Source organism: Propithecus coquereli, unplaced genomic scaffold (genome assembly GCF_000956105.1).
Source record: "Propithecus coquereli isolate 6110/MARCELLA unplaced genomic scaffold, Pcoq_1.0 Scaffold45, whole genome shotgun sequence".
In the NCBI taxonomy this organism is placed as follows: Eukaryota; Metazoa; Chordata; class Mammalia; order Primates; family Indriidae; genus Propithecus; species Propithecus coquereli.
This window is the reverse complement of record NW_012150285.1, coordinates 1,035,225-1,062,360: the sequence shown is the minus strand read 5'-3', so window position 1 is coordinate 1,062,360 and position 27,136 is coordinate 1,035,225. Positions and strand designations below refer to the sequence as shown.

At 37.6% G+C, this 27,136-nt stretch overlaps 2 protein-coding genes across 3 annotated transcripts in view; one reads left to right on the top strand and one right to left on the bottom strand.

Moving 5' to 3' along the window:
• Positions 1-7,728, bottom strand: part of SLC30A7 (solute carrier family 30 (zinc transporter), member 7) — a 69,505-nt gene extending 61,777 nt beyond the window's left edge. Inside the window, exons 1-2 of one of the 2 annotated variants that reach the window (XM_012654917.1) lie at positions 7,444-7,728; positions 7,118-7,219 (exon numbers count right to left, since the gene is read on the bottom strand). In XM_012654917.1, the coding sequence (XP_012510371.1) occupies positions 7,118-7,219; positions 7,444-7,523 (182 nt within the window). In that variant the 5' untranslated portion in view covers positions 7,524-7,728. The remainder of the gene's footprint in view (positions 1-7,117; positions 7,220-7,443) is intronic. The other variant, XM_012654918.1, reaches the window with a different exon arrangement.
• A 1,098-nt stretch (positions 7,729-8,826) lies between these two features.
• Positions 8,827-25,858, top strand: EXTL2 (exostosin-like glycosyltransferase 2). The gene is made up of 5 exons (XM_012654916.1): positions 8,827-8,962; positions 11,213-11,293; positions 21,467-21,894; positions 22,521-22,591; positions 25,237-25,858. Exons 2-5 carry the CDS (start codon positions 11,289-11,291, stop codon positions 25,723-25,725), a joined length of 993 nt encoding a protein of 330 aa, XP_012510370.1. The 5' UTR covers positions 8,827-8,962; positions 11,213-11,288; the 3' UTR covers positions 25,726-25,858.
• The last annotated feature ends 1,278 nt before the right edge of the window (positions 25,859-27,136 follow it).

Sequence of the window (27,136 nt, the reverse complement as noted above, 5' to 3'; positions counted from 1 at the left end):
GTAGTCCCAGCTACTCGGGAGGCTGAGGCAGGAGGATCGCTTGAGCCCAGGAGTTGGAGGTTGCCGTGAGCTAGGTTGATGCCACGGCACTCACTCTAGCCCGGGCAACAAAAGCGAGACTCTGTCTCAAAATAAATAAATAAGCTTCTAGGCCAGGCGCAGTGGCTCATGCCTGTATTCCCAGCACTCTGGGAGGATGAGGCAGGAGGATTACTTGAGGTCAGGAGTTCAAGACCAGCCTGAGCAAGAGCGAGACCCTGTCTCTACCAAAAATAGAAAAAATTAGCCGGTCGTGGTGGCACACACCTATAGTCCCAGCTACTTGGAAGGCTGAGGCAAGAGGATCGCTTGAGCCCAGGAGTTTGAGGTTGCTGTGAGCTGGGCTGACACCACAGCACTCTAGCCCAGGTGACAGAATGAATAAATGAAAAAGCTGAATGAGAAAACTGATACCTGAGGACAAGGTAAGGGGCATGCTATTCACGCAATTTTCTCAGATTTAGTATTTTAAGATATATCATTGGATAGTTAGATCACCAGAAAATTAAACACTTGGACCATAACAGCTAGGTAACACTGAAAATAATGACTTAACTTTATTATATTTTGAAGTATGAAAGAGACATTTGAAGAATTTCTCTGTACTATTACAAAACTACTAATAAAGACATTGTCTATGATTTTGTTTTTTACCTCCTGAGAAAAAATTAATAGGGTAAAATACTGTTTAAAATTTGGGTACAGTAAACCATATTTCTATTCAGATTAAACGGTTTGGTTGTATTCACTTATGGAATATTATCACTAAACTTAAAAGTCAACTTCATTAACTACATTAGACTACATATTGAATAAATCTTTTTTCTCCCCATGCATGGTTTTTAAATGTTTTTATTTCTTAATGTGTTTTATTGTATATATGACTTTTAAATAACTGTAAATCATTTTTAGAAACCTGGGTATTTATTTTAAATAAATATAAATGAATAAATCCTGATTTATTGATCTACACATATATTTAATAAAACACTATGCCATGGGTCGAATTGTGTCTCCTGCCTCCACCCCCAAATTCATATGTTGAAGTCTAACCCCCAGTACTTCAGAATGTGACCTTATTTAGAAAAAGGTTCATTGCAGATATAATTAGTTAAGATTAGGTCATTAAAGTGGGCCCTAATCCAATGTGACTCGTCCTTACAAAAAAGGAAAATTTGGTGAAGACACACATACAGGAGACCACCATGTGAAGATAAGGCAGAGATTGGGTGATGCTTCTACAAGCCAAAAAAAATGTCGAAGATTTCCAGCAAAACAACTAAAGCTAGGAGAGAGTCATGGAACGGATTCTTCTTCAGAACCCTCAGAACGAATCAACCCTGCAGATGCCTTGATCTCAGACTTACAGTCTCCAGAACTGTGAGACAATATAGTTCTGTTGTTTAAGCCACTTGGTTTTTATTAATAGTACTTTGTTACATCAGCCCTAGCAAACTAATAACTATTTTTTTCAACAAACTTACTTATATAAATTTCAATAGACACCAAACATTGCCTTAATGGGGGGAAAAAAGGCAAATCCCTTTTGTATACTATAGCAATCAATTCTTTTAAAGAGGTTTAGATATATTTAATAGCATGCCAATTTTAACACTCTTTAAAATGAAGTTTTATTTAAATTTTAAGTAAATCTAATTTTCATTAAAATATTATTTTATTTTTAGTATTTAATAAAATTTGACTCTACCTGAAAAACTACTCCCTCTTCTGAGATGGAAGAACATCATGTTCCCTTAAAGCACTGCGATAGGAGTTCTTTTCCCTTAAACCTGATTTAAAAATGCTTAGCTGCAAATATGCAGACAAACTCATGTGAATAACAGTTTACTTTTAGTTCTCTGCTCACCTATTATTATAAGTAAAAACACTGCTCATGAGAAGTGTCAATTTTATTGCTTACCTTCAATATTAGCAAATGTTTCTGATTATAAATTATCATTTAAGCGACATGGCATAAATGTCCTTAAAAAATAAAGGTAGCACAGAGAATATCTAAGGTTATATGATTTAAACACCAAATGTAATTTCGGTAAATCATGATAAAGAAAAACTAGTTGTTATAATCAACATATTTGTTTTAGTCTCTTCTTTAAGCACTGCTAATTTCTGTAACATATACTTCTTTATCTTTTTTAAGTGACAACTTTCTAAAGACATTTTTTTTTTTTGAGACAGAGTCTCACTGTGTTGCCTGGGCTAGAGTGCCATGGCGTCATCCTAGCTCACAGCAACCTCAGACTCCCGGGCTCAAGCAATCCTACTGACCCAGCTTCCCGAGTAGCTGGGACTACAGGCATGCGCCACCATGCCCGGCTAATTTTTTCTATATATTTTTAGTTGTCCAATTAATTTCTTTCTATTTTTAGTAGAGACGGGGTCTCGCTCTTGCTCAGGCTGGTTTCGAACTCCTGAGCTCAAACAATCCGCCCGCCTTGGCCTCCCAGAGAGCTAGGATTACAGGCATGAGCCACCGCGCCCCGCCTAAAGACATTTTAATAGGGAAAACTTTGGGTATAAAGGGGAAAGACGAACACTAAAGCAAAATAGAATAAATGTAAGCAGAGCATAGGGTAAAAGAAACTTTTGAAAAGGATTTTATTTAACGTCTTTTGAAAGCAAAAACAAAGAAAGGGAGAAAGAAAATCTATAAATTAAGAGAGACTTAAGAGAACTATCAGCTAAATACTACCTGTGGATCTTGTTTGTATTCTGATCTACAAAATCAAATAAAAAAGAATTTATGAGACAATGAGGTATAACTAAATACTCACTAGATATTAACGAGACATTAATTTTTATAGGTGATAATGGTTTTAGGTTATGTTAAAAAAGGGAACTCTTATCTTTTAGAGAATCATACTGATATAGTTATGGAGGAAATTACATATGCATGTGTTTTTTACAACAATCCAATGGTGGGACAAGGATAAGAGAATAAAATAGACCATGTATTGGGTGAATGGGTACATAAGATCCATTAAACTCTCCACTTTTATGTATGTTTAAAATTTTCCAAGATAAAAAGTTTTTATAAAGGTTTATTGGTAACTAACCCAACAGTATATTTACATTGCTTGTTAAACATCAATTCAAAATTGAAGATATGGGATCATCCTAATTCACAAACCCCTTACCAGCTGGTTCCCACAATTTAGAACAAGGGGGAAAAACATTATCAATTTATTATCAAGAAATTAGAAAATTCTTAGAATCCTGACATTAGTAAAGTCAATAAACTAGTTAGTTGTAGTGAAATAACCCATAACTCCACTAGATTCCATTATATAATCCCTTACTTTAAAAAATTTTCTGAGCAAAATGAAATACTTATCTAAATTTTTAAGATAAAAAATAAAACTATAGGAAAGCAAAAGACATCGCCATAAGCTGATAAGTAATGCTGCCTTTTAAAAAGGGAAAAGTTGATTTTAAAAGACTAAGATACGTAAAAATTTTAATTTAGTAGAAAAATATGCAATTAATGAAAGCATTTTTCTTTACCAAGGAATTACTTTACAAATAACTGCTGTGACATATGATATAGAAGTAAAACCAAATAAATGTCCAGCATTGCCTTAAACATTTCTTGAACAAATATTTACTTTGTTAACACAAAGACATTTACCTTTAGAGTTACCTGAGCTTCTTCTACGGTCTAGGGAAAAATGGTTGCAACGACTTTGGTAAAAAAATACTACTAAAATTAAATTTCTTAATAATGAAGTAAAAATAAAACAGAAGAGTATAAAAACAAAGCAAACTATTGAAATAGTAGAAAAAAATCATGCTGTGGTGGGAAAAAACACTTAGATGACAAGTGCTATAGGCTCTGTTGCTGATTTGGGAAGTAAAAAACTTTGGGTCTCAATTTTCTGCCTCTAGAAGATGTTAGATTAATTTATCTCTCTCCAGTCCCACTTCTAGAACCTACAGTATCCACATAGTCCCTTTCTTCATTTGTAAAGAATCCTTGACTTTCAGCAGAATACATGGTTGACTGGAATAAAGACCACATTTGCAACCAGGCATGACTATGTGATAAAGTTTTAGCGAAAGTATTACTGTTTTAGCAGCCAGATAAATCTACTTAAAAGACAATGTGTACAACTTTTGCCTTTTTCTCCGCATTCCAGACATTATGTCACCAGGGATGGCTGGAACCCTAGCTCTTATCTTGGAAATAATATTTTATCTTATTTAAGTAACCATTATTTTGAAGTTTTTCTGTAATTTGAAAACAAACTTAATCCTAGATCTTATAAAAACGACACTCTTATACCATGCTACCTTGAAATCAATCAGCTACTCAACAATAAATAAGTGAATGAAAAATAAAATGCTAGAAGGAAAGCACCGTAGAAGGAAAGAAAAATGACTACCATTTTCCTCCTAATTTCCAAGAATGAGAGAAAGGAGTTCAACATTTTTTTGGTTTTTTTTTTTCTTTCCTAACAGGGATAATTGGCATGTTTAATGCAGGTAAAGTAATTTCATACAGTAATTATTCCCTCATTTTTCATTCAGCCAATATGTATTTAGCATCCACTATGTACCATGTATTAAAGTGCCTGAACAGACAGAAAAGATCCCTACTTTAATAAAGTTTACATTCTAGTGAAAAGGTGAAAGGTAGTGTATATTTAATGGGGTAAAAATACACGAAGCACTTAGCTATTCTTCCATTGAAGACATCTTCTCACCATCAAAAATATAAATTAACTATAATTAAGTTCTTCCTTTAAAATTAAGGCTCTGAACAAAAACCAGAACAATTTAACATTTGTTGCTACTAGAGCAATTGTTTCTATGAACCTTTATTTGTGAAGAGAGTGTTTTCTCCACATTTTAATGACCTACAGGGAAAAAAATTCTTGATATTTCATGTTCTCAACAACTTAGAACTCATTTTTACAGAATGAAATTGAACATAAAAACAAAATGGCCTTTGGTCGGAAATTTAATCAAGGAACTTAACTAATTGAACCTACAGGAACAGAGATAATCTGGCCATATAAAGAAATTATTGATTAGTCAACCAAAGGAACTAAAAATTTTGGTGTCTAAATAAAACATAGAAAGCCAGATTATAAAAAGGCCACAGTAATTTCTAAATCTGGCCAAATATCAATGGGAAGAGATTTATACCTCATAACCACTAATAAAAATTAATATTGGGGAACAATTGGTTTTGGAAATGGAGTATGCCCAACATACTTAGGCATGAGAAGATGAATATCTACCTGCTAAATGATCTAAGTATGACAGTCACTAGAGCTAGAATTCAAATCTGGAAGATATACACAATGAAAGAGAATAAACTGGAAGGGTATAGAAGAAAAAGTCACCTAAAGGGCAGAAGAACAAATCCCCTAAAGGCAAAAGAACAAGAAAGTCACCTACACTGATGTTTTCCTTACACACTGATATATATTGACTTGTAAAACAATGGTTTTAGTAACCTCCTCAATAGATCTCTATAGATCAAGAGTTACTATATACCTAACTTCCCATAAAAGAGGTGGTTTAGGCACTTCAAATATGAATCCCTTCAACAAGGTACTTCACAGGGTGATTTATGCAATGGAAGGCCATGTATTGGCATATAAAGTAACTGTAGCAAATATACATATATAAGCTATGATACAGTCTTAATATAATCAGTACATATGCCAAAATGTAGGCATAATCTAGGAAGATAAAAAATGTAAAATATATGTTTATGATAAAGTATAATTATTCAAATACAAGTTAAGACTACAGTGCTTTTAACATCTGTAAGACATTAAAGGGTGTCAATATTATAAAATTAAAAAAATAATATATGATGGGATATCCTTCAGATACATATGATTCCCAGAGTATTCAAAATGGTTATTACTTATATTAAGATTTCACTATGTCAATATGCCTTTTACACTCAAGTTGACTAAACCAATAACCTTCATAATCTGCTGGCTATGGAGTATTTTTGATATAATTGAATTGATAGTTGAATTGAAAAGCCCATTTTTTTCACATAAAAATATACTTTCACAAAACCTGGTGATACAATCATTGGTTGACCTCAACAGAGATAAAGATCAAGGACAGTAATTCTCTTTGAAAGTAGACCTTAAAGGACAGAGACTACATTTATCTAATTGATAGAAAATAAAGCATAGATGCATAGGTTCTTAATCTGGGAACAAAGATCTATTTTAGGGAACCCAAGAACACCCTGAAGCTTTATATAAAATTCTGAGTCTTTGCTTTCATCCGATTCTTAAATGGGTATGGAATCTAAAGACAGAATTAGTACATCTAGAAGTGTGATCATCTTATTGTTTAGCAGAACAACTCCACATGTCCTTAAGTTATCCAACAGCATATATCTGAATACTAGTAACTGCATTTCCATCAAGTTACACTGTATTTTCCTCTTCCTAAAGCAATTTCGAAACAAAACAAACCCAATTCAACACCAAAATCCAACAACTCAAGAGATTCAAGCTTTAAGAAAACTATATGGGATTTTTCACTGCAGTCAAGACCAGAGGAAAACCATGAGACAGTTTCAGCATTAAAATAAAGGGAGAAGAGAATGACACACATTTCCCTGGATATCCCTTTATAAACCTCTTCCCCATTCCAAGACCAATAACAAATTAAGTAGAACATCTCAGATATTTCCTCCCAGAATCTTAAGGGTGAAATCCAAATGCCACTCCCCCACACAGAGGCAGAGATCAAGTTTCTTCCAATTCCAACAAAGTGGGCAAAGCTAAGGAGTACAATTAGAGACGAAAGACTCTGCATTTGCCAAAATGGGGAGGGGGCTTGTCAGTCTTGCCTGACGTAGATGGGGGAGATGACAAGGAGGGCTGCACGTGATCTGCCCCGGATGTTAAGAAATGTAGCCCTACCAGATTGCTGTGGCCATGAGAAAGCAACTCAGCAGCAGAGGTGGTGGCAAAGGTAAGACCTGAACCTCCTGGTGAAGAGCTACGTGGCATAAGCAAACAGTGCTTCGTCTCCCCAACCCCCTGCTTCCGCCCCAACCATTTTCCCCTTTGGTTACCAGTTGCTCCAGATGCCATAGAGTAGTTCCACAAAAGCGAAAGAGAGGTTCAGGCACAGGAAGAAAAACAGGTTCCGGGACGTCTTATCCGACAGGATAGACCTGGTCATAATACAAGTGGGAAAGAGCAGGGAGAGTCAAAGGGGTGCCGGGACCCCGAAGCTGGGTCCCCCTTTCAAGACCCTCCCATCCACACGCTCCTTTCCTGACAGCGGAGAGTTGAGGGGGAGTACCTGACGCTCCCTCCCTGGACCTCGGGACATTCTGAGGTCTGGGCCCTCTCCTCTTCTGCCAGCCACCCCCTCCCAGCAAAGAGCACCCCGCACCTAAACCAGCCCGAGATCTTGCCGAACAGATTGAACTTCGGTGGTTTGTATTCATCGTCCTTGATGGACAGGGGCAACATCTTCTCTGCCCGGCGAAGGGCCGGGTCTACTCCCCTCTACAAGCGGCTCCGTCAGGGTGATGGCAATGACAGTAGTGACGCCTCAGACGGGAATCCCCAGTGCTCGTCCGCGATCGCGCGCCGCTGAGAGATACAGTCAGACACACATACACACACACACACACACACACACCCGGGAGTTCGCTGACTTCCGGCCCGGGCCGCGCAACGGGTCCTGGGACGGGAAAGGAGGGAGGCGGGGCCTGCGCTGCGGGGGCGGGGCTTACGGGGGAGGGATGGGAGCTGTCTTGGGTCTGTAGAGGGTGCGGAAGCAGGTGGCAACTACGAGGGCGGTCTAAGGGGCTAACCTGGGGTAGGGTCCAGTCACCTGGACTCAGGAACAAAATCCTGAGGTGGCGACCAGCAGACTGGGCAGGCAGGAGGTTCAGAGCCCGCCCACGCCGGTGTTCCCGGATGCACTGGTGCCGTCCCTACCCTTTCGCCTCCGCCCCCCCACCTCCCGATTGGCATTAAATTCTGGTGCGGTAGGTAGCAATGCGTAAGACTCCAGGCAGCCACGTGCTCTCTTGCCGCCAGTCCGCAGGAAGCGCAAGTGATGCTTTTGCTGGGTGAACTCGATGGGCACCTAAACCCTAGGACTGCATCCCACCCACCAGCCTGTACTGCCCCGCAGGAGGCGATCCGTCAATGCCTTCCGAAAGAAACTCTTAAAGATGTTATATGAAAGAAGCCCTTCAATAGTAGGTCCTATGAGACCGTGTGTGAATTGAGATTTGGTTAATGCATTCCTTCCCCTACAATCTCAATCCGCTGAAGCCTCCAAACTCTAGAATTCGTGCGCGTCCCTTTCGCTTCCAGGTCATCTCCCCGGGCAGCAGCTGCCACTGTAATTCTTGTCGAAACCTCACTGCCAGCTTCGGGGAAGTGCTGGCAGAAGCTGACTCGGCGGCGGGACTCAAGGCGTGCGGAGCCGAGGGAGGCGAGGCCGGCTGGCCTTCTCCCGGGCCTGCGCGGTTGTTGGAAACACTGCTTGGGGCGCATTTCCGGGAAATTTTTGGGGGAAGGTCAGGTGGTCCGTCACGTGAACGATTCAAAGTTGTTACCCTGTGGAAAAAATAGGGAAAAGAAGGACTGTCTTTAGGAGGTGGGCTGGAAACTACAAAACCGAGCTTCTTGGGAATGCCTTTTAGTCTAACAGGAAATGAAGCGTCACCGAAAGGGAGGGGCGGCCACTCGGGGACCGTCCCCTGCTCCGGGCGCTCACTTTGCGGGCGGCGCTTTTTCCAGGTTGTCGATCCAGCGAATGAGGAGAGGCAGATGCTGACTGCTTGGTTTAGGAAGAAACAAAAATGAGCAAGCGAGACGCCCCTTCCGTTGTATGAAAACCACGCTGCAAGCAAATAAATTGGCTAGCCCCACTGCAATCTTCTGCACTCAAGGTAAGGAGACACAAAATGCTCGCTGTAGTGTTAAATTTTTTTGGTAGTGAAGATATAAGCGTGTTTTGCTCTCGTTCTTGGAACTTTGCGTGCGTGTATGGGGTAGTAATTCGGTGGTTTTATATTTGAAAATATGTACTTATTCTACCATTTAAAAAAAAACGTTCATGTTAATAAAAACCTGCTGTGTAAAAACAGGTAGGTTCCAGAAATTAAGTCCTGGGAAGATTATTTTATCTTTGCCTTTTTAGCATATATTTTATTATTTTAATTTAAACATAGAAATATTTTCAATTAGTAGCATTTACTTTTTTTAAATGAAGCGTTTATGTTGGCAATAGACTTTGAATTTTACTCTGCTGCCCTGCTGGGGAAACAAACATTAATTGGGTGCAAACTAGGTAGTTTAAAGATAAATATTTCCATGGAAATTGAGTTTTTCTCCCAAACTGCTTTATTTCAATATGATATAACTTGGGGTAGGAGGAAATATATAGAAGTAATCAAATTTCAGCAACTGATTTCCAGCATTCTCCTAACTGACAAGGTCAGTTGCAATTTGAACCTTTATTTTTGTATTGTGCCTTTGAAAATAAATTTTCTATTTTATCCAGTATTACTACAAATCAGAAATTGCTCAGCTGATTTATGAAAAACCTACATTAGCCCTTTTCAAACAGTTTTCAAATCCGTTAGAGAAACTGAAGTTTAATTTCATCAGTTTCCAGAGGCTCCCAAATTACCCCACTCCACACCCCCAAAGATGTGAGATAGTATATGAGTATTCCCATGAGAATCTTCTTTCAAAAAGTGGCAGTGCTACTTCACATCTTTCAGTCTTGCATACTGTAATGACCAAATTCAAAGCTAAAGGCATTTTATTTACAATATAAAAGTGTGGATGGACATTATTTAAATCAGAAAAGGTTCTGAGTGCAAAATGTTAGACTGTGCCTCACTTGTCATCTTGAAATAATGTTTGTCCCTTATATGTTAACCTCTATGTATGTTGCCACTTGAAAGTTTGCTTCTTTCGTTCACTGAGTAGTCATTTAATGAGTGTCTACTGTGTGCCAGGCTTTGTGCTGGACACTGGGAGTACAAGCCAGATAAATCAAAGTTCTTTCCCTGGCGGAATTTTACGGAGAGAAGCTGATATGAAGAGAAGGGGGTTGTGACAGGGAAATCAATCCAGTACTTTAGAACTGTGTATGTTTAAGATTTACAGAAGGAATAACCTTGCAGTAGTGAGAAGGGACATCTATTACTCAGTGAGTCTTTCTGTATATACCAAGCCATTCCTTTTGCCCCTACAATAAGTTGTATCATGGAAGAACATGACTTTGGAAAACCAAAAATGATTCTTCGGCTCTATTCACGTGGTTGGTATCTTGCAAGTCTCCAGTGAAATGCAGTATCTTGAAAGTCTCCAATCAGATTTCTTAATTCCTTTATATATTAAAAGATTAGGTGAGTTTATAAGATTATAAAATATATGTAGTAATAAGTATTTTTAAACTAATAAATGAATTTTCTACCCTGAACTTTTAAATATTTGTTTATATCATCTCCTACCAGTTAATTGCATTAGGTTAGCTATGCAGACTCTATGGGAAAATAAAAACCCAGCTGCTCAGACATGTGATTGAGGACTGTGAAAAATGAAAACAGAATTAAAGGGCAGAAGCTCATCTCCAGCCGTGGTTCTAGCTCCTTCTGGGCAGTAATCAGCAAGCAATAGGAAAGACGCCGTCTGTCATTTCTCAGTAATCAACCCTGGCATTTATCTGCAACCCTCTTTTAGACCCTGTGGTTTTTTCAGTGCTTGAAATTGAACGCCCTGGGAACTGTTGGTGAAAAAATGAGTTGTAATGGTGGCTAAGACTACTGATAAATATAAATCTAGAAATTGAATACAAGTGCAAATTGCTAACATGTTCAAGGTTTTGTTCCGTGGCCTGTATCCTCTGGTTTCACATGTGTAAACATTAGATAGTTGGGGTGATGTGAGTTTATTCTGCTTCTGGACCCTCGAGAAAGACGAAAACAAAAATATAGCAGTGTTAGCATCAACCTCATGAAAAGCCATCATCTACCTCTAAGTTAATTTTTAGAATACAGAATAGCAAATTTTAATTTTTAAAATAATTCGAAGCTTATAAACAATGGCATTAAAAGCACTGGTTTTTAAAAAAAATTTCCTGCTGATTAACAAAAGCATCACAGAAAATTCTTTGATTTTTCCCTTAGTAGTGCCAGGAGAGCCTGTTCCTATCAATCACTGAAGACATAAGGAAAATTTTTTAAAAAATTAAACCTTAGCGTAATGAGGTAAGTACCAGTATTTTTGGGGGGGGGAGGGGGTTGTTTAATTGTGATAAAATACATATAACATAAAACGTATCATCTGAATCATTTTTAAGTCTACAATTCAGTAGCGTTAAGTATTTTCACATTGCTGTGCAATCAATCTCCAAAACTTTTTCATCTTACAAAACTGAAACTTTATATCCCTAAACAACTGTCCATTTCCCCCTACCCTCAGTCCTGGCAACCACCATTCTTCTTTCTGTTTCTATGAATTTGACTGCCACAGTTACCTCATTATAAGTAGAATCATACAGTATTTGTCTTTTGGTGGCCGGCCTATTTCATTTAGCATAATGTCCTCAATATTTATCAATGTTGTAGCATGTATCAGAATTCTCTTCCTTTTTAATACTGAATAATAATATTGCATTGTATAAATATATCACATTTTCTAAATGAATTACCCATTCATCCATCAGTGGACACTTAGGTGGTTTCTGCCTTTTGGCTATTGCAAATAATGCCGTAGTTAACATGAGTGAAGTACCAGTACTTTTGTCTGAGAAAATTTATTTCCTATAGAGGTATTTTTGTTTCCTTGGACACAAAAGTTCTTACTTGAGCCAGGGTCTTAGAAAATAGTGTAAGACCTCTTCTAGGTCTATTGGAATAGTAGTCCAGGTTATAGAATGAAGTCAATACCTGTAAAGTTGAAATACTCTTCTAGACTAGAACAAAGCTGAAAATAGAGACTATATAGAAGACACAGAAATATGAAGTGGCTCAAGTGTGAGGGTCTGGACTTTGATTCTGACCTGCCACTCTTTCTGTGGCTGAGGAAAAATCATTTAATACTGTATTCTTGAATTCAGCTGTCCCATCTACAAAATGGGTGGATATATTTTATTTCCTTTCTTTCTAAAGATTTTAAATTTGAATTTGAGGTATTGTGTAACATGAAGGGGGAAGAGCTTTGACGACTTTAAACTTTCGTTACTGTTGCTAAGCTCTGTGAAGGCAGGGACTGGGTCTGCCTGCGCAGTACCAGCCCTAGTGCCTGATGGTGCTGGGCACTTGGTAGGCACCTCCAAATGTCTGCTGACATGGATATTGTGACCTTCTCCTAATAAAGTGAAAAAGCTCACATAAACTGAGATTGCTTCCATCTTAGGTTTGATATCTAAAAATAGTTATGTCATAATTCATATATATGAAATCTGTTTCTGTTAGAGAAGTGATTTTGGAATATGAGTTTATTGCTGAAAACCAATATTGGGTAAAAGGGAGAGGGTTACATAGAATATTCCAGAGATCTGTTGCCTAACAAAACAGGGTTTCAAATGAGAAGCTCCAGTATCTGGAATGGTAAAAGTAAAATATTTGCAGATGTACTTGGTTTCTTTTTGACCCATTTCTGGAACTAATTTTGCATGGCACTGTACTGAGCTAAAAATGCTTTTCTATTTCTAGGCTTTCTTCTTAGGATACATTGACTCCTTGGATCCTATGAGTCATGGATGTTCCTCTTAGGAATAAGTCCACTCTTACTTCTGCCCTAATATATGTCCATTGGATTGGTCATCTTCAAACTCAGTAGCATCATCATCATCATCATCATCATCAATAGCTACAATTAATTGATGATTTCAGGAGAAAGGGGCAAGGCTAGAAAGAATGTTTATCTAGCAGAATTCAGACCTGTGCATTTTGAAAGTAGAGAGGGCCTCATTGTCTGTCTCAGTAACAAATGGCTGGATTGAAGGAGGCAGGCGATACTTTAAAAAGACTCATATAATATTTACATGTTATTTCCCTGTAAATCAATGATAATAAAGCAAACTGCCGTTAATTGATAGTAGCTGCCTAAAGCAGTGTTGAGAAGGAATCCTTTGTGTAGGAAAGGAAAGAGGAAAACTAAACAATACCAGGACTGATAAGCACTTTTTGCCATGGAAAAGGGGGTGGGATTGAGGAGGGAAATAGAGACACAGGTACTTAGTGTCTGATATCCCTGTTTTAAATGCTGCCCTTGTTCATTCTAATCTGATTGACCTCTAAAGAAATGGTTCACTCAACCTATCTGCCAGGAGGAGGACTTGATATTTAATGTAATCAGTGCAGAGATGCTTTCCTCACAGTGTGGAGTGAGACATGACATGTTGCAGCAGCATCTATCTATTCAGCTGTGATATTGAAGTCCATATAGCTATTTCTCAATATGTTTTAGCAATTCTGTTTCAGAGCCATAGTCTCAAAAATGTACTAAGGGCAGGACTAGGCCTTCTAAATAACAGGGTTTAAATTGGCTATCAACAATCATGTGTATGGGTAGCCAGTTATATTGTCAATAGAAAAGATGGATCAATTTAACCCTAATAGCTAGTCCATAACACAGTTGATCCAGATTGTAATCCTCTAGATGATCCATTCATATCACTGTATAATTGGTCATAAGCACAGCAAGATCACAAGATGAATCTGTGACACTACATGGAATCTTTTATTATTATTATAAATCGATTCCTATTCCTGCCTTTCCTACTATATTATTAACACAAAATAATTTAAATTATTTTGATGTATTGAGACTTGTGAAAAAAGTAACAGGAGTTAAGAAGAACCTTGTAAGAGTAGATGGGCTCTTTAGAAAAAAAGGGAGGGGAAATCATTTAGGAGGGAGAAGATAGAATTGATAGAAGATGAGAAGAGCTATATGGCATTTCTAAAATAGCAGTGAAAAGAATGAATTTCCTGAATGTGGGTAAAATCCTAAAGTCAAACACTCTTTCCAGAATACTATATAGCACCTGAAAAAGACTTGTGAAGAAAAGTGCCCTTCATGTTCTCTTTCTGGCATTTTGTATTTTGTAATGAAGTAAATTCTAGTTGATGCTGCTTAAGATGTTGATGGAAAAAGCTTACTATGGGTAGTACTGAACTGATTTGGTCAGTGTGCTGACTTCATTTTCTTTCTTTTTTTTTTTTTTTTTTTTGGAGACAGAGTCTCACTCTGTTGCCCGAGCTAGAGTGCCGTGGCGTTAGCCTAGCTCACAGCAACCTCAAATTCCTGGGCTCAAGCAATCCTCCTGCCTCAGCCTCCCGGGTAGCTGGGACTACAGGCATGCGCCACCATGCCCGGCTGATTTTTTCTGTATATATATGTTTTTTTAGTTGTCCAGATCATTTCTTTCTCTTTTTTAGTAGAGACGGGGACTCGCTCTTGCTCAGGCTGGTCTTGAACTCCTGACCTTGAGCGATCAACCCGCCTCGGCCTCCCAGAGTGCTAGGATTACAGGCCTGAGCCACCGAGCCCAGCCTGACTTCATTTTCTTTTTCTGCTGATGGCCCTATAGTCTATAGTTTTTGTCACTTTTGTGAACCCAAACTAAATTTTTATTTCTCAACTTAGTAAGACTATTTGTCTGTTTAAATCTTGTATGTTGTGTGCCATATTAAGCTTCGGTCACCATTAAACCATTAAACCTCTTTGGGGAAATGCACAAGGATGATATTATCTAACAAATGATGATTTTTCCCCAAGGAAAATCAGCTCATTCACCAGGAACTTCTGTAGAAACAGGGTGTTCGAAGACACTTACTGCAGAACATCTTTGAAAAAATGTGAAAAAAATCAGAGATCTAGACATCTTTTATTTATCAAGTGACTTAGCCACAAAACTGAAAGTAGAAAGGTAGCCTGTGTAGACTGTGCTTGAGGCCACATTCCATGACTTACTCTTCCAGTCACCAGTTGGTTGGTGACCCAGGTTGTTTATGTAGGGAAAGGTTTCTTGGGTACTGTCTAGTCTAAATTCAGCCTTAATTTGCATTTAATTTGAATTTATTCTGTTAAAGTTTCAGGCATCCATTGACGTTTAGGACAATTTAAACATAAATTTCCTCATTCCATTTAGCTACCAAGAGTTGTGAACACAAAAAATGGGCCAAACACTGTTCTGGATTATAAAGACTGGCAAAAACTGCCCTCTAGATACATTCAGCGTAGTCCATAGTTGTAATACTTGAAAATAAGGGCTGGTAGCACTATGTTCAGAGTTTACGGGAACACTGAGGATGGAAAGTGGTGAGGGAAACATTCACGGGGGAGGTGATATTTGAAAGAAACTTGAGGGGCAGGGAGCAGTTTGTTAGATGTAGAGAAGGAAGGGCTTTGTGGGGAGAGAACGTGTACCGATACGTCGTGATCAGCTCACCGTATGTAGGTACCACTGAGGGGACAATCCTTCTGGACTTTGGCACCACGTGCCCCTTTCCTCAGTTTGAACAATGTCTGTCATCTGCAGCCATAAACCTGGCCAGCAACTGCTCATCAATTGTATAGCTGTCTCTTCCAATTCTCTTCGTGCATGTTCTTTGGAGAAAAGCCTCGGTTCTGCATCGGTCTCTGTTTTCCACCTTGTAAAGATTTTATCTCTTGGCAGCTAAGGGCCTTTTCTGAATATCTGCATTCCGTAATCATCAGTTTGTAGGCAAGTACATGTTCTGCAGGATGAGCCGGGGAGAAACAATCTTTATGGTACGAGGCAAGTCTCGTAGTGAAATGGCAGAATAGTTACCGTTCTTCTACCATCTGCGGCATCAGAATAAAATGACAGCTTCTCATTGTACAGCACCAAGCTGCTCATTCCTTTTCTACCTCATGAGTCAGAGGACAAACTAATCTTTGTTCACTCTGTGCTGTGGCATATTTGTTTTCAGCTTCTCTCTGGGTAGTTGTTGCTTTTCCAGTCAGAAGGAACTAGCCCTGAGAAAAGAATTCTTCAACAGTATTCCTTCTAGGGAACATCGATAGATGATATAGAAAATAACTGAATAGCAAGTCTTTGAAAAGTCAAATTGCCTGGGCCATTTAAAGACATACCTGAAAGAATTGGTACTGTTGTTTAATAGACTATATGTTACTTTCTTACATGTCCACGTTTAACAAAATTTCTTATAGTTTCAGATAATGCTCATTCCAAAGCTACTTCAGTTCTCAGATACTTAAATATTCCTGACATTATGACCTAGCAGTTCTACTCCTAGATATACACTCAAGAGAAATGAAAACATATGTTCACATAAAAACTCGTGCACAAATGTTCATAGCAGCATTATTCGTAATAGCCAAAATAGGAGAACGACCCAAATGTCCAACAACCGATGAACAGATAAACAAATGTGATATCTCTGTACAATGGAATGTTATTTGACAATGAGAAAATGAGGTACTGATATATGCCTCGTGATATAGACAACACAGATGAACCTTGAAAACATTATGCCAAGTGAAAGAAACCAGACGTAAAGGCCATATATTGTATGATTCTGTTCATATGAAATGTTCAGAATAGGCAAATCCTGAAGACAAAGTAAACCAGGGCTTTCCTGGGGCTGGAACAGAGATTTGGGGTTGAAGGAAGTAGAAATGGGGAGTGACTGCTAATGGATCTGGGGCTTCTTTTTGGGGTGTTGGAAATGTTTTAAAGTGAAGTTGTGATGGTTGCAAAACTGAGTGTATTAAAAGCCACTGAACTGTGTACTTTAAATGGGTGAATTTTATGGTATATGAACTCTGATTAAAGCTATCTCTAAAAATCTCCAACAAAACAAGTATGAATATTTATATTAATATTATTTTGCAGGTAACTTAGTGACAGTCCTGTGTATTAAATTTTTGATAACATCCTTACAGAATTTACCATAAGGAAGTAGAAAGAGTCATGGACTATGCCATCAGATCTAGATTCTTGCCCTGGCTCTGCTGCTGATGAGCCACATGCAGCTGCATGACCTTAGGCAAGTTCCTCATTCCTGGACCTTGGGTTCTTTATCTATGAAACAAGGAAATTGGCTTAGGAGGGCTCTGAGGTCCCTTTCAGCTCTCTGAGTTTATGTGTATGTGCAATGAGATATGTAATTATTGGGGCAGTTTTAGAGACATGGCTTTGTCCCTTGTTTGAGGATAAACCATAGCAGTGGGTTTTTCAGAGACCTTCTCACTAGAATCCTCATCATGTTCAAGTGTGTCTTAATAGGCAACTTATATGTGGAGCAGGGTTTCTCAACCTTGAGATTATTGGCATGTCGGGCCAGATAGTTCTTTGCTGTAGGGGGCTGTCTTGTGCATTGTAGGATGTTTAACGGCATCCCTGACATCTACCCACCAGATAGCAATGGTATCTCCTTTCCAGTTGTGAAAATCAAAAATGTCTCCAGACTTTGCCAAGTGTCCCCCAGAGGGCAAAATTGTCCCTGGTTGAAAACCCCTGGTATGGAAGATGCTTGAATAACAATGTATCAAAATAACAAAAAGATGTGTTCTCTACCTATATAAAACTCTAATAAATTACTAGGCACAAAAAATCATTCAAGGAATTTTTGGAGAGTAAAGTTTTTTTGTTTTGATGACATTTACCGTGTTTATCAAAGTTATATTTAATCTTCTGGGAGAATGACAGAAAGGGAATAGACTAAGCTGTTAGAGGCTTTTTGGAATGAGACAGGGCATCAGTAAATATATATAGACTTAACTTTAAAAAGGAATAACCAAAACCTAAAGGAAAAGTTAGGAATTGAGGGCAAGAGAACTGGGAAGTGCCTTCATTTGCTTCTTGGTTCTTCCCAAGTGAGACATAGGTCATCCAGATGTGTTCTTTCTCCTATCTCCTGTTAAAAGCTCGAAGCTGTGAATTAGATGATGAGTTTGGAACTTTCTCTAGAAAAAAAACAGAAGAAAGCTATAAACTGTGAAATCTATATAGCCATGAAGTCATCATTACCCCCCAAACTGTATTGAAGCTGTTTCTAATGGGCCTGCAATAGAGTTCTAGACTTAACTATTCTCAAAGTCCAGTGTGCCACTTGCACTGCAGGCTGTAAAGTCCTTGCTCTTCTTGCTTTTCTATGCAAACTAAAAAATTTACATAATTTTATTGGGCTGCATTCTTTAATAAATGCCACATGAAATATTTACACTGTGTTTCTAAGGATATAAATTATTCATATCTCCTGAAACCTTTCTGATACAGGTAAAATAGGGGATTAGAAGCTATCTGAAAGAGGAAATTTCTGTGATGGGCCCAGGGGATAAATTCCTACTGAAAAGTATAGAGATGAAACGGAAGCAGTCATTCATGAATGTCAACAGTGTATATTTATAGTAAGCTGTAGTAATTAGCTTTCATTACTTTTTCTAAACTAAAACTTCCAGATAATAAGTTATTAGTGTCTACTTTAGAGACTAGAAATAGTTCTATGTAAGTTTTATAACATGCTATTCCTACTCAGCAGCAGAAAATGAATATGAAGACCTCAATCATGGTATACTTTAACGCAATTAATTGTCAAGGTGATTCTTTACTCTGAGTGCTTTTACCTGGCCATTTTTATGTGGAACTGAAATATGTTTTATGGGACCTGCTTTTGATTCAATATTAAAAGGATTTTCAAGGACTTTGAACCAAGATTATTAATTCATAATGGCCTGTCTTTGGTTGATGACATTAACAGTAGGTGTTGTTTTAGTAAGAGGGTACATAAAATGAAAACATTGTACTCTAAAGCCTGAAATTACTGTCCTTGAAAAATAATCATGGTAAAGCTGAGGTTACTTTGAAAATAATTCATTTTATTCATATTTTAAGAGTGAGGCCATGATAGAAAGGGAAACACAAAATTGCTTTTCTTAATAGAACAAACTACAGGCAAAGTCCAGAACAAATACCCTTGAAAGCTCTCTGAAAAGCTTACCATTAGGTAGCATTGCTTTTCAGATCTGGATTGTTGAAAAGTGAGAGCTGCTTAATGGCAATGACCTTTCCCTGTCCTTGTGAATAAGCTCTTCCTTTGCTTGCATGTGGCCTCAGCACACTGTCACATCATGGAGTGTATGCCCCTGTCCTCAGAACTCTCCATTCTCCTAAACTTCAAAGGAAGATGTTAAAGATGTGGCCTGTATGGTCTTTCTATGTCCTTGAATTATATATAGAGAAAACATTCTGCAATTATAAAACATATCTCACACCACGAAACAAGGTCCCTGGAACATGTTGGTCACTAACCCAACCACTGCCAAGTCTCCTCAGTAAAACACGTAAAAGGTTGATTAGACATCATTTGGGAAGTAAAGTGAGATTTAGTTTGGAATATAATATTTTATTAGACAGGAAGATTTAGCCTACAGTCTTAGGATTGCCTGTGGAATCACAGCTTAGCTGTAATTGCCTAACTTCAACCAAAGGAAGTGAAATCAAGAGCTTAGATATTTCTGTGTATGTATATACACAGTGTACTTTTCCAAGAGATGGGAAGAACCAGAAATAAAATGTACAGAGGCAGTGTTATGCCAAGAAGGACAGTGACAGTGGCTCTTTATACTAGCTTGCCATACCTGTGGTTAGCAGTGAGAAATTTTTTCCAGCTTTATTGTATTTGTCTGTATTAAGCAATAGATGAGAGTATCTGTTTATCATATAGCCTAAGAAGAGAAATTGTATCAAAAGTGGTAAGACAGGATAGACCACGGATCAATTAAAGCCCTCAAGAATAATATACATTATGCTTATCACATTCTTATTTCATTCTTTCTAAGAAATCTATTTTTTTCTTAAAGCTGTTTTAAATATGTTATTTAGAAACTCCTGGTTGCTTTTTGTTTCCAGTCTTTTTATAAGTAAATTTCTTCAAATGGTTCATTTTCCTCACTTGTGGCTTTTCTACTTAAGTAGTAGAATAGATCCAGGATATGCTGAAATGGATATGAAGACTAAGTTGACAAAATACAAAACAAGGACCTACCTAAAAGGCTTACAGAGGCTTGTGGAAGAGTTAGTAGTCTGGAATTAGAAGCACAAATAGCAGAAGAATAAAAGAGAGAAACAATTGAAAGCCAACAGGGCTATAGTAGGAGACAACAAGCAAGGAAATGAAATTTTATTGGCTGCCAGGGAGTCAAGAATTATAGGTCTCTGTAAAACTGTATGTGAGATTTAACCTTTTGGCATATAAGTGAGAGATTTTATTATACAAAAATTTTTGACCAGTGAATATCTAGGCCATACCTATCAATTACTCGTTCACTACTATTCTGTAGCCATCTCTGGAAAATCCTTTAGATGTAGTAAGGAAGTTGGGAGAGTATATATCTGATAATAATGCCTTATGATCTGTACTGTGAGAGAGGAAGCTTTGGGAGCTCAAGAGCCTACCCTCAGTTCAACCTGGATATGAATCCAGGAAGTGCAGCTGCACAGCCCATAATAATGAACAGCCTGGGGTCTGGGGGCAGATTTTCATGATAGACATCCTAGCTCCATTACTTACATTATTTAGTAATTTGGGGAATGTTATTTAATCTCTGTAAGCATCTAAACTATGAAGTGGGAATAACAGTAGTAAAGGATAAATTAGATCCTGTCATACTCCTGACTAACACCTTCCAGTGGCCTCCCGTCTGACTTAGAATAAAATGTATACTCCTTATTGAGGCTGAAAGGGCCCCACGTGATCGGTCCTTGCTTATCACATCATTCTGATTTATTGTCTTCAATTATCTTTTGAATTTGTTTATTTGTTTATCTCTCTCCCTATCATCTCTTCTGCTACTAACAGCAGACACCTTGTCTGTCTCATTAAATGCTGTATCCACAGAACCTAGAACAGTCCTTGGCACAAAGTAAGTGCTCCGTAACTATTTGTTGAATGAGTAAGTACATACTATGGCATATCAAGCACATAGTACAGGGCCTGATAAGTAATAAACTTATGATAGTTGTTTGCCGCTTTGTGTCTTGCAGTTCTGCATATGATTTTATTTGGAAATAAGTTAGCTGCTACCAAAATGTAAGTTTAAAATTAGTGTTTTACTAAGGGAAATATAATCTCATTTGAAAAATAATCTCAGTTCCAGATTTTAGTGATAAAATGAGAGCAAATTTTAAAATGCTTAATTCTTCCACTTTGGTACATATAAGATTTTTGTCTGCAACTGCAAAACAAGCAAGACCAGAAGGGAGGGAATATTAGACTATACTTTTTATCTCTTGGACCAAATCATCTTATCAAAGAGGAAGGGAGAACTGAATTTGAATCAACTAAAATAAGATTGATCTCTCTCCTCATTGAAAAACCATAAAAACACGGTGACTGGTAAGAAAGCTAACATTCTGTATTTCATTTCCATTTCTACTCTAGGTGTTGTCACATCTGCATACTTCCTGGGAGAGTAATGGGGATCCGAGTGCTTCGTTTCTCTCTGGTGGTCATCCTCGTGTTACTCCTCGTAGCCGGCGCTTTGACTACTTTACTTCCTAATATCAAAGAAGACAAGATGCTCATGTTGCGTAGAGACATAAAATCCCAGGGCAAGTCCACCCTGGATTCCTTTACCCTCATAATGCAGACATATAACAGAACAGATCTTTTATTGAGACTTTTAAATCATTATCAGGCGGTACCACATCTGCAAAAAGTGATCGTGGTGTGGAACAATATTGGGGAGAAGGGACCAGATGAGTTATGGAATTCTCTGGGGCCTCACCCTGTCCCTGTGATCTTCAAACAACAGACAGCAAACAGAATGAGAAATCGACTCCAGGTCTTCCCTGAACTGGAAACCAATGGTGAGTAGCAACTGGGTTCTCAGCCTAGAGGGCTGTAGCTAACCAGAGCGCGGGTGGGTATGCAGATTTCTACTTGTCTTAACTATCTGGAGAAAAATGGGGGAAGTTAATCACAAGAAAGCGTTTTGAAAAGCTCGGGGGGCAGTTTCCAATATGTCAAGAAGCAGTTTCCTAGAAAGGAAATCACATACATCTTGCAACAATGACAAAGAGGTTAATATTGTAAAAAAGAATATGCTATAATTACATGTTATTATTGCATTATACCAAATAGTAAGATGCCGTTTAGCTTACGCTTAATATATTTTTGCCACTCCCCTACTCCTCCCATTTGTAGCAGTTTCATGAGGTTGTAATTTTAAAAGAATCTTAGCTTTATTTATGTATAGGTTTCATAATTTCTAGGGTGATGGATGCTACATGATTGTTTGCCCCTCAGGCAGTTATAAAATCAATTATAATTCAAAAAACATATCTATTGGGCAAATCTTTCCAAGAATACATTTCTTATTTACTAATTTGGTCAGAAAATACTTCATTTGAATGATCTATATCTATATCTATATCTTACTAGTTGTGTTTTCTTTTCCAAACTGTTCAGTTTAATTTTTTTCCTTTCATTTCAGCGGTTTTAATGGTAGACGATGACACATTCATTAGCGCCCAGGACCTTGTTTTTGCCTTCTCAGTTTGGCAGGTAATGTTGCTATCTCCTCTGTGAAAGCATCTGTATAAAATCTTATTTGGTGCTTAGGTAGGGCAACATGGTTTAATATGAGAGTTACCCAAAACAGTGTAGACAATATTTATCTAAAAGACAGATGAATTTGTTCTAGGCTAATCAAGATTTCCTGAGCTTAATTAAGCCATCCTGAAAGTTATGTTATCTTTTATCTATGTTTAATTTATATTTTTGTGTATTGGGGAGAAGAGCTGGAATTATCTTCCAGAGAACAATGAGGAAATGATCTGGTACGGCAAAAACTAGAATGCAGAGAGATTTTCCACAGGCCACAGATGTGTCTCAAATGAGAAGTGTATTTTTATATTCATATTGTATATAACATTTTATAAAAGAAAGCATTTATTACCTCCACAAAATTTAATCCTGATTCCGAGACTATCGTTTAGAAATTCAGCAGTAATCATTCTACATGCACCATGGTAGCGGCAAGTTTTTTGTTTTGTTTTTTTCTAAATTCTAATTTGAATAAACAAGCATAAATTGCTCACTATCCTATAAAAGCAGCTCTTTCCTATTGAATATGTGTTAATAACAGCTGACTTTTACAAGTTGCCCTACTATTTCCTGAAACCAGAACTGCATACAAATATTCTGAAGCCCTGTCAAATAATTAAACACTGCTACCCAATATATGGTCTAATTTGCACTATAGTAACTTTTTTTTAATAAGCTACTTGGGATATAACAGCATTAGATATTAATAGTAAGGGCTTACAATACTCTGCAGGTATCAGCATTTTAAAAACTTTAGTTTCTAACTTCATGCCTAGTGTACTGATCAACAAATTGAAAATTTTCCATATCAGCAGTTTTTTCCAGCCCAGTAAATAAAAGCTTCTCAGATAAAAAGTTCTAATGTAATACTTCAGCTGTGAGATTTCTATTTAAGGTGAAAAAAATCAGTTTACCCGAAATGTGAACGGGGCATGCAGAATACAGGGACTATGGCTAATTAGAATAGTAATTAAAGATGTATTAATATGATTTTTGGATTTATTTATAAAATTATCAAAACCAGTCTTAATCCATTGACCAAGATGATCTGACTTCTCAAATTCAGCCAGACCCGTGCCCTGCATCGTGTAATGACTTGGGGCTTGCGCATAAGCAAGCAGAACAGGAGTAGACGTCCACCTTTACCATGTGCTGGCCCGTGACCTTCACTTTCAGTGCTTTGCCTTTTCTCCTCTAGCCATCTGTGACATTTCTTTCCTTCTCCCAGACTGTGTAAATGGCACATCTTCCCTGAAGCCACCCAGCCTTTGTCCCCTATCCCTTGACTTTCCCCTTGGCCTCCCAGCAACACAGCTGTCCTTCTATCCTCAGTGTTCCCATCAGGTTTACCCAGGTGCATTTGCAACTTCCTCTCAGTATTGCAATTCCTTTTTCACACATCCCTGTCCTACTCTCTCTAGACTGTGAGTTCTTTGAAATGAAGTGTAACTCGGTCTAATTCGTGTGTGTGTGGAGGGCTGTGTGCGTCCCTCGTTCAATGTCTATTCAATAAATGAACAAAACTCAAATTATTTTTGAGAGTGAATTAAACTTTTCAGCCTGGTAAATCCTTACCTCTTTCCCATACTTCAGTGTTTTTCTTTTGTTTGCTGATTGTTGTTTTATTTTTAGTCAATCTCCCCTTAATATTATTGTATTTTGCTATCATCGATTCCTTCTTCAAAAACACTGACACATCACTCTCACATATATATAAATTTGTATTTATATTTATTTACTTATATGATCTCCTATTTTTAAAAAAGAAATGCCCAATTTCGAAAAGGATAAAATATAACATTGTTTAAAATCAAAAGTGACTTTTAAGAACATTGAAATAACATAAAAAACAGTAAAATCATACATGTAAGCCAGGCACAGTGGCTCACACCTGTAATCCCAGTGACTCGGGAGACTGAGGCAGGAGGATCTCTTGAGGCCAGGAGTTTGAGACCAGCCTGGGCAACAAACTGAGACCCTCATCTCTAAAAAAATGAGAAAAATTAGCTGGGTGTGGTTCAGGCTTATGGTCCCAGCTACTCGGGAGGCTGAGGCAGGAAGATTGCAGGAGCCCAGGAGTTCAAGGTTACAGTGAACTACAATTGTGTCACTGCACTTCAGCCTGGGCAACAGAGTGAGACCTGTCTCTAACAAAATAAAAAATCATACATGTGAGTCCATAATTTTAAATATTCCTAAGAGATTAGAACAGTTTTTCAAAATAATCACATTATGTCTATTTCCTACAATAAATAGCATATCATGTGGTCGACTTTTCATGCCCAAATTCCAGTAACCAAAGAGTCTAGTTCTTCAAAATTTGCTATTTGTTAATATCAGATAATGTTTGAATTAGGAGAATATTTCTGAGGTTAGGAAATTTGTTTTCAGAGAGGTTTGGGTTGTGATGGAATTTGATCAGTAAACTTATCAGGACACAGATTTATGAAGTTGCCTGGAATTAGATGAAATTGAGATATAGAAACCAGGAATAAGGAAAAGTTGACAATTTAGTTTCATCCTCTCATAGGAAGTCATTGCCTTTTTCAGTGTGTCTCTCTAAAGAAATGCCACAATTAATTGTTCTTTCTCTCCCTTTTCAGCAATTTCCTGATCAAATTGTAGGATTTGTTCCTAGAAAGCATGTCTCTACTTCATCAGGTATCTACAGTTATGGAGGTTTTGAACTACAAACACCAGGTTTTGGAAATGGTGACCAGTACTCTATGGTGCTGATTGGAGCCTCATTCTTCAGTAGCAAGTATCTTGAACTTTTTCAGAGGCAACCTGCAGCAGTCCATGCCTTGATAGATGAAACTCAAAACTGTGATGATATTGCCATGAATTTTATCATTGCTAAGCATATTGGGAAGACTTCAGGGATATTTGTGAAACCTGTAAACATGGGCAATTTGGAAAAAGAAAGCAACAGTGGCTATTCTGGAATGTGGCATCGAGCTGAGCACTTTCTGCAGAGGTCTTATTGTATAAATAAGCTTGCTAATATCTATGATAGCATGCCCTTAAAATACTCCAACATTATGATTTCCCAGTTTGGTTTTCCATATGCCAACCACAAAAGTAAAATGTAAAAGTAAAACAAACAAAAACAAACCTGAAAACTGCTTGGTATTTGAGTAGCTTCTCCGTGCTATGTATTTTTTTTTTTTTTAAGCAACGTCATGAACTTTTATCTACTCCAAAATCTCTACAGTAGAAAAAAAAGTACTGTGCATCTGGGATATAAAATTCACAATAACTTCACAAACCAAGAAGCCAATCTTATCCAGGTAAGATTGATAAGAAAACGCCTTCTTACTGGGCGTTTTCATTCATGGATAATAACTCCTTGGTCAGCGATTTTATCGTTTACATTCTGAGACTGTTCTGCGATTTCTTTGACTCCTGGCATTTGCCTTAAGGACCTGCAGCAAGCTGTTTCCAGGATCAGAAACTCAAGAGAGGCATTTCTGCACTTTTTCACTAACGGTTGATTGTTCTAATTTGAACCCTGAAATGCCCCTTTGACAAAAGCCTCTGTTGTAGGGAGAAGCCATGTGAAAATAGTTTCTGTCCCATGTGAAAACAAGAGGAAAATTTGCAGCTACCAGTGCTTCTTTTGTGGCCCTTCCAAGACTTAATAGCCCCGCATGGTTTTGATGCAACTGTCAGTGCTTTTATTTTTGTTGATAAGTCTGTTGTGACTGGGAGGGTTAATTTTAGTAACTGAAGGACATCTAGTTGTTTGCTTGATTTTTGTGAACACTTACTGCATGGAGCACAAAACAATGCAGCCTGTGTTTCTTTTATGCAGCTTATATGCAGCAAGGAGTAAATGTGTTACTAGATTCAGGTAGTGCCCTTTGTCACTGAATCTGACCTTGAGAATGTACATTAATTCTTATATTTTACATAAAGTGTTATTTAAGAAACATGTATAAAAAAAACTGAAAGAATGAGTAAGTAGGAACTGGCAGAAGTTAAAACCCTTAGTATCAAAAGATCTTTATTGTTAGAGCATAGATTATCTCATGGATACTAAAAAGTTGTGTGAATTACACACAAAGCCAAACACTTGCATTCAGAATGTTTTTTCTTCCCAAAACACATCCCAGGTACTATTTGTCATGATGAAATTTAAAGTACATAGAGGAAAAAATAAGAACTGAATCATAGCGGAGGAATTTTATAGGGAGTCTGCATGAGTTAATTGTTTAGGTTGCCCATTCTCTGTTATGTGAGTTAATAATATCTGTGTTGCACCCATTGTTTGTGTTTAGTCCTTGTTCACTGCTGGTGGCAAGGAATTCTTCATTAGGCCTCTGTCTACCTCCTTTTCTTCCTTCTCCTTCTCTTCTTCCTTCTTCTTACATAATGCCAGTATATTCTCATAATTGCAAAGCTGTGAGGATATTAAAATAACCATGATTAATATTCCAGTAATGAGGTCTTTGTGCAGTTAGTTTTGTATATGTTGTTTCTTCACATTGGAGTGTGTATGTG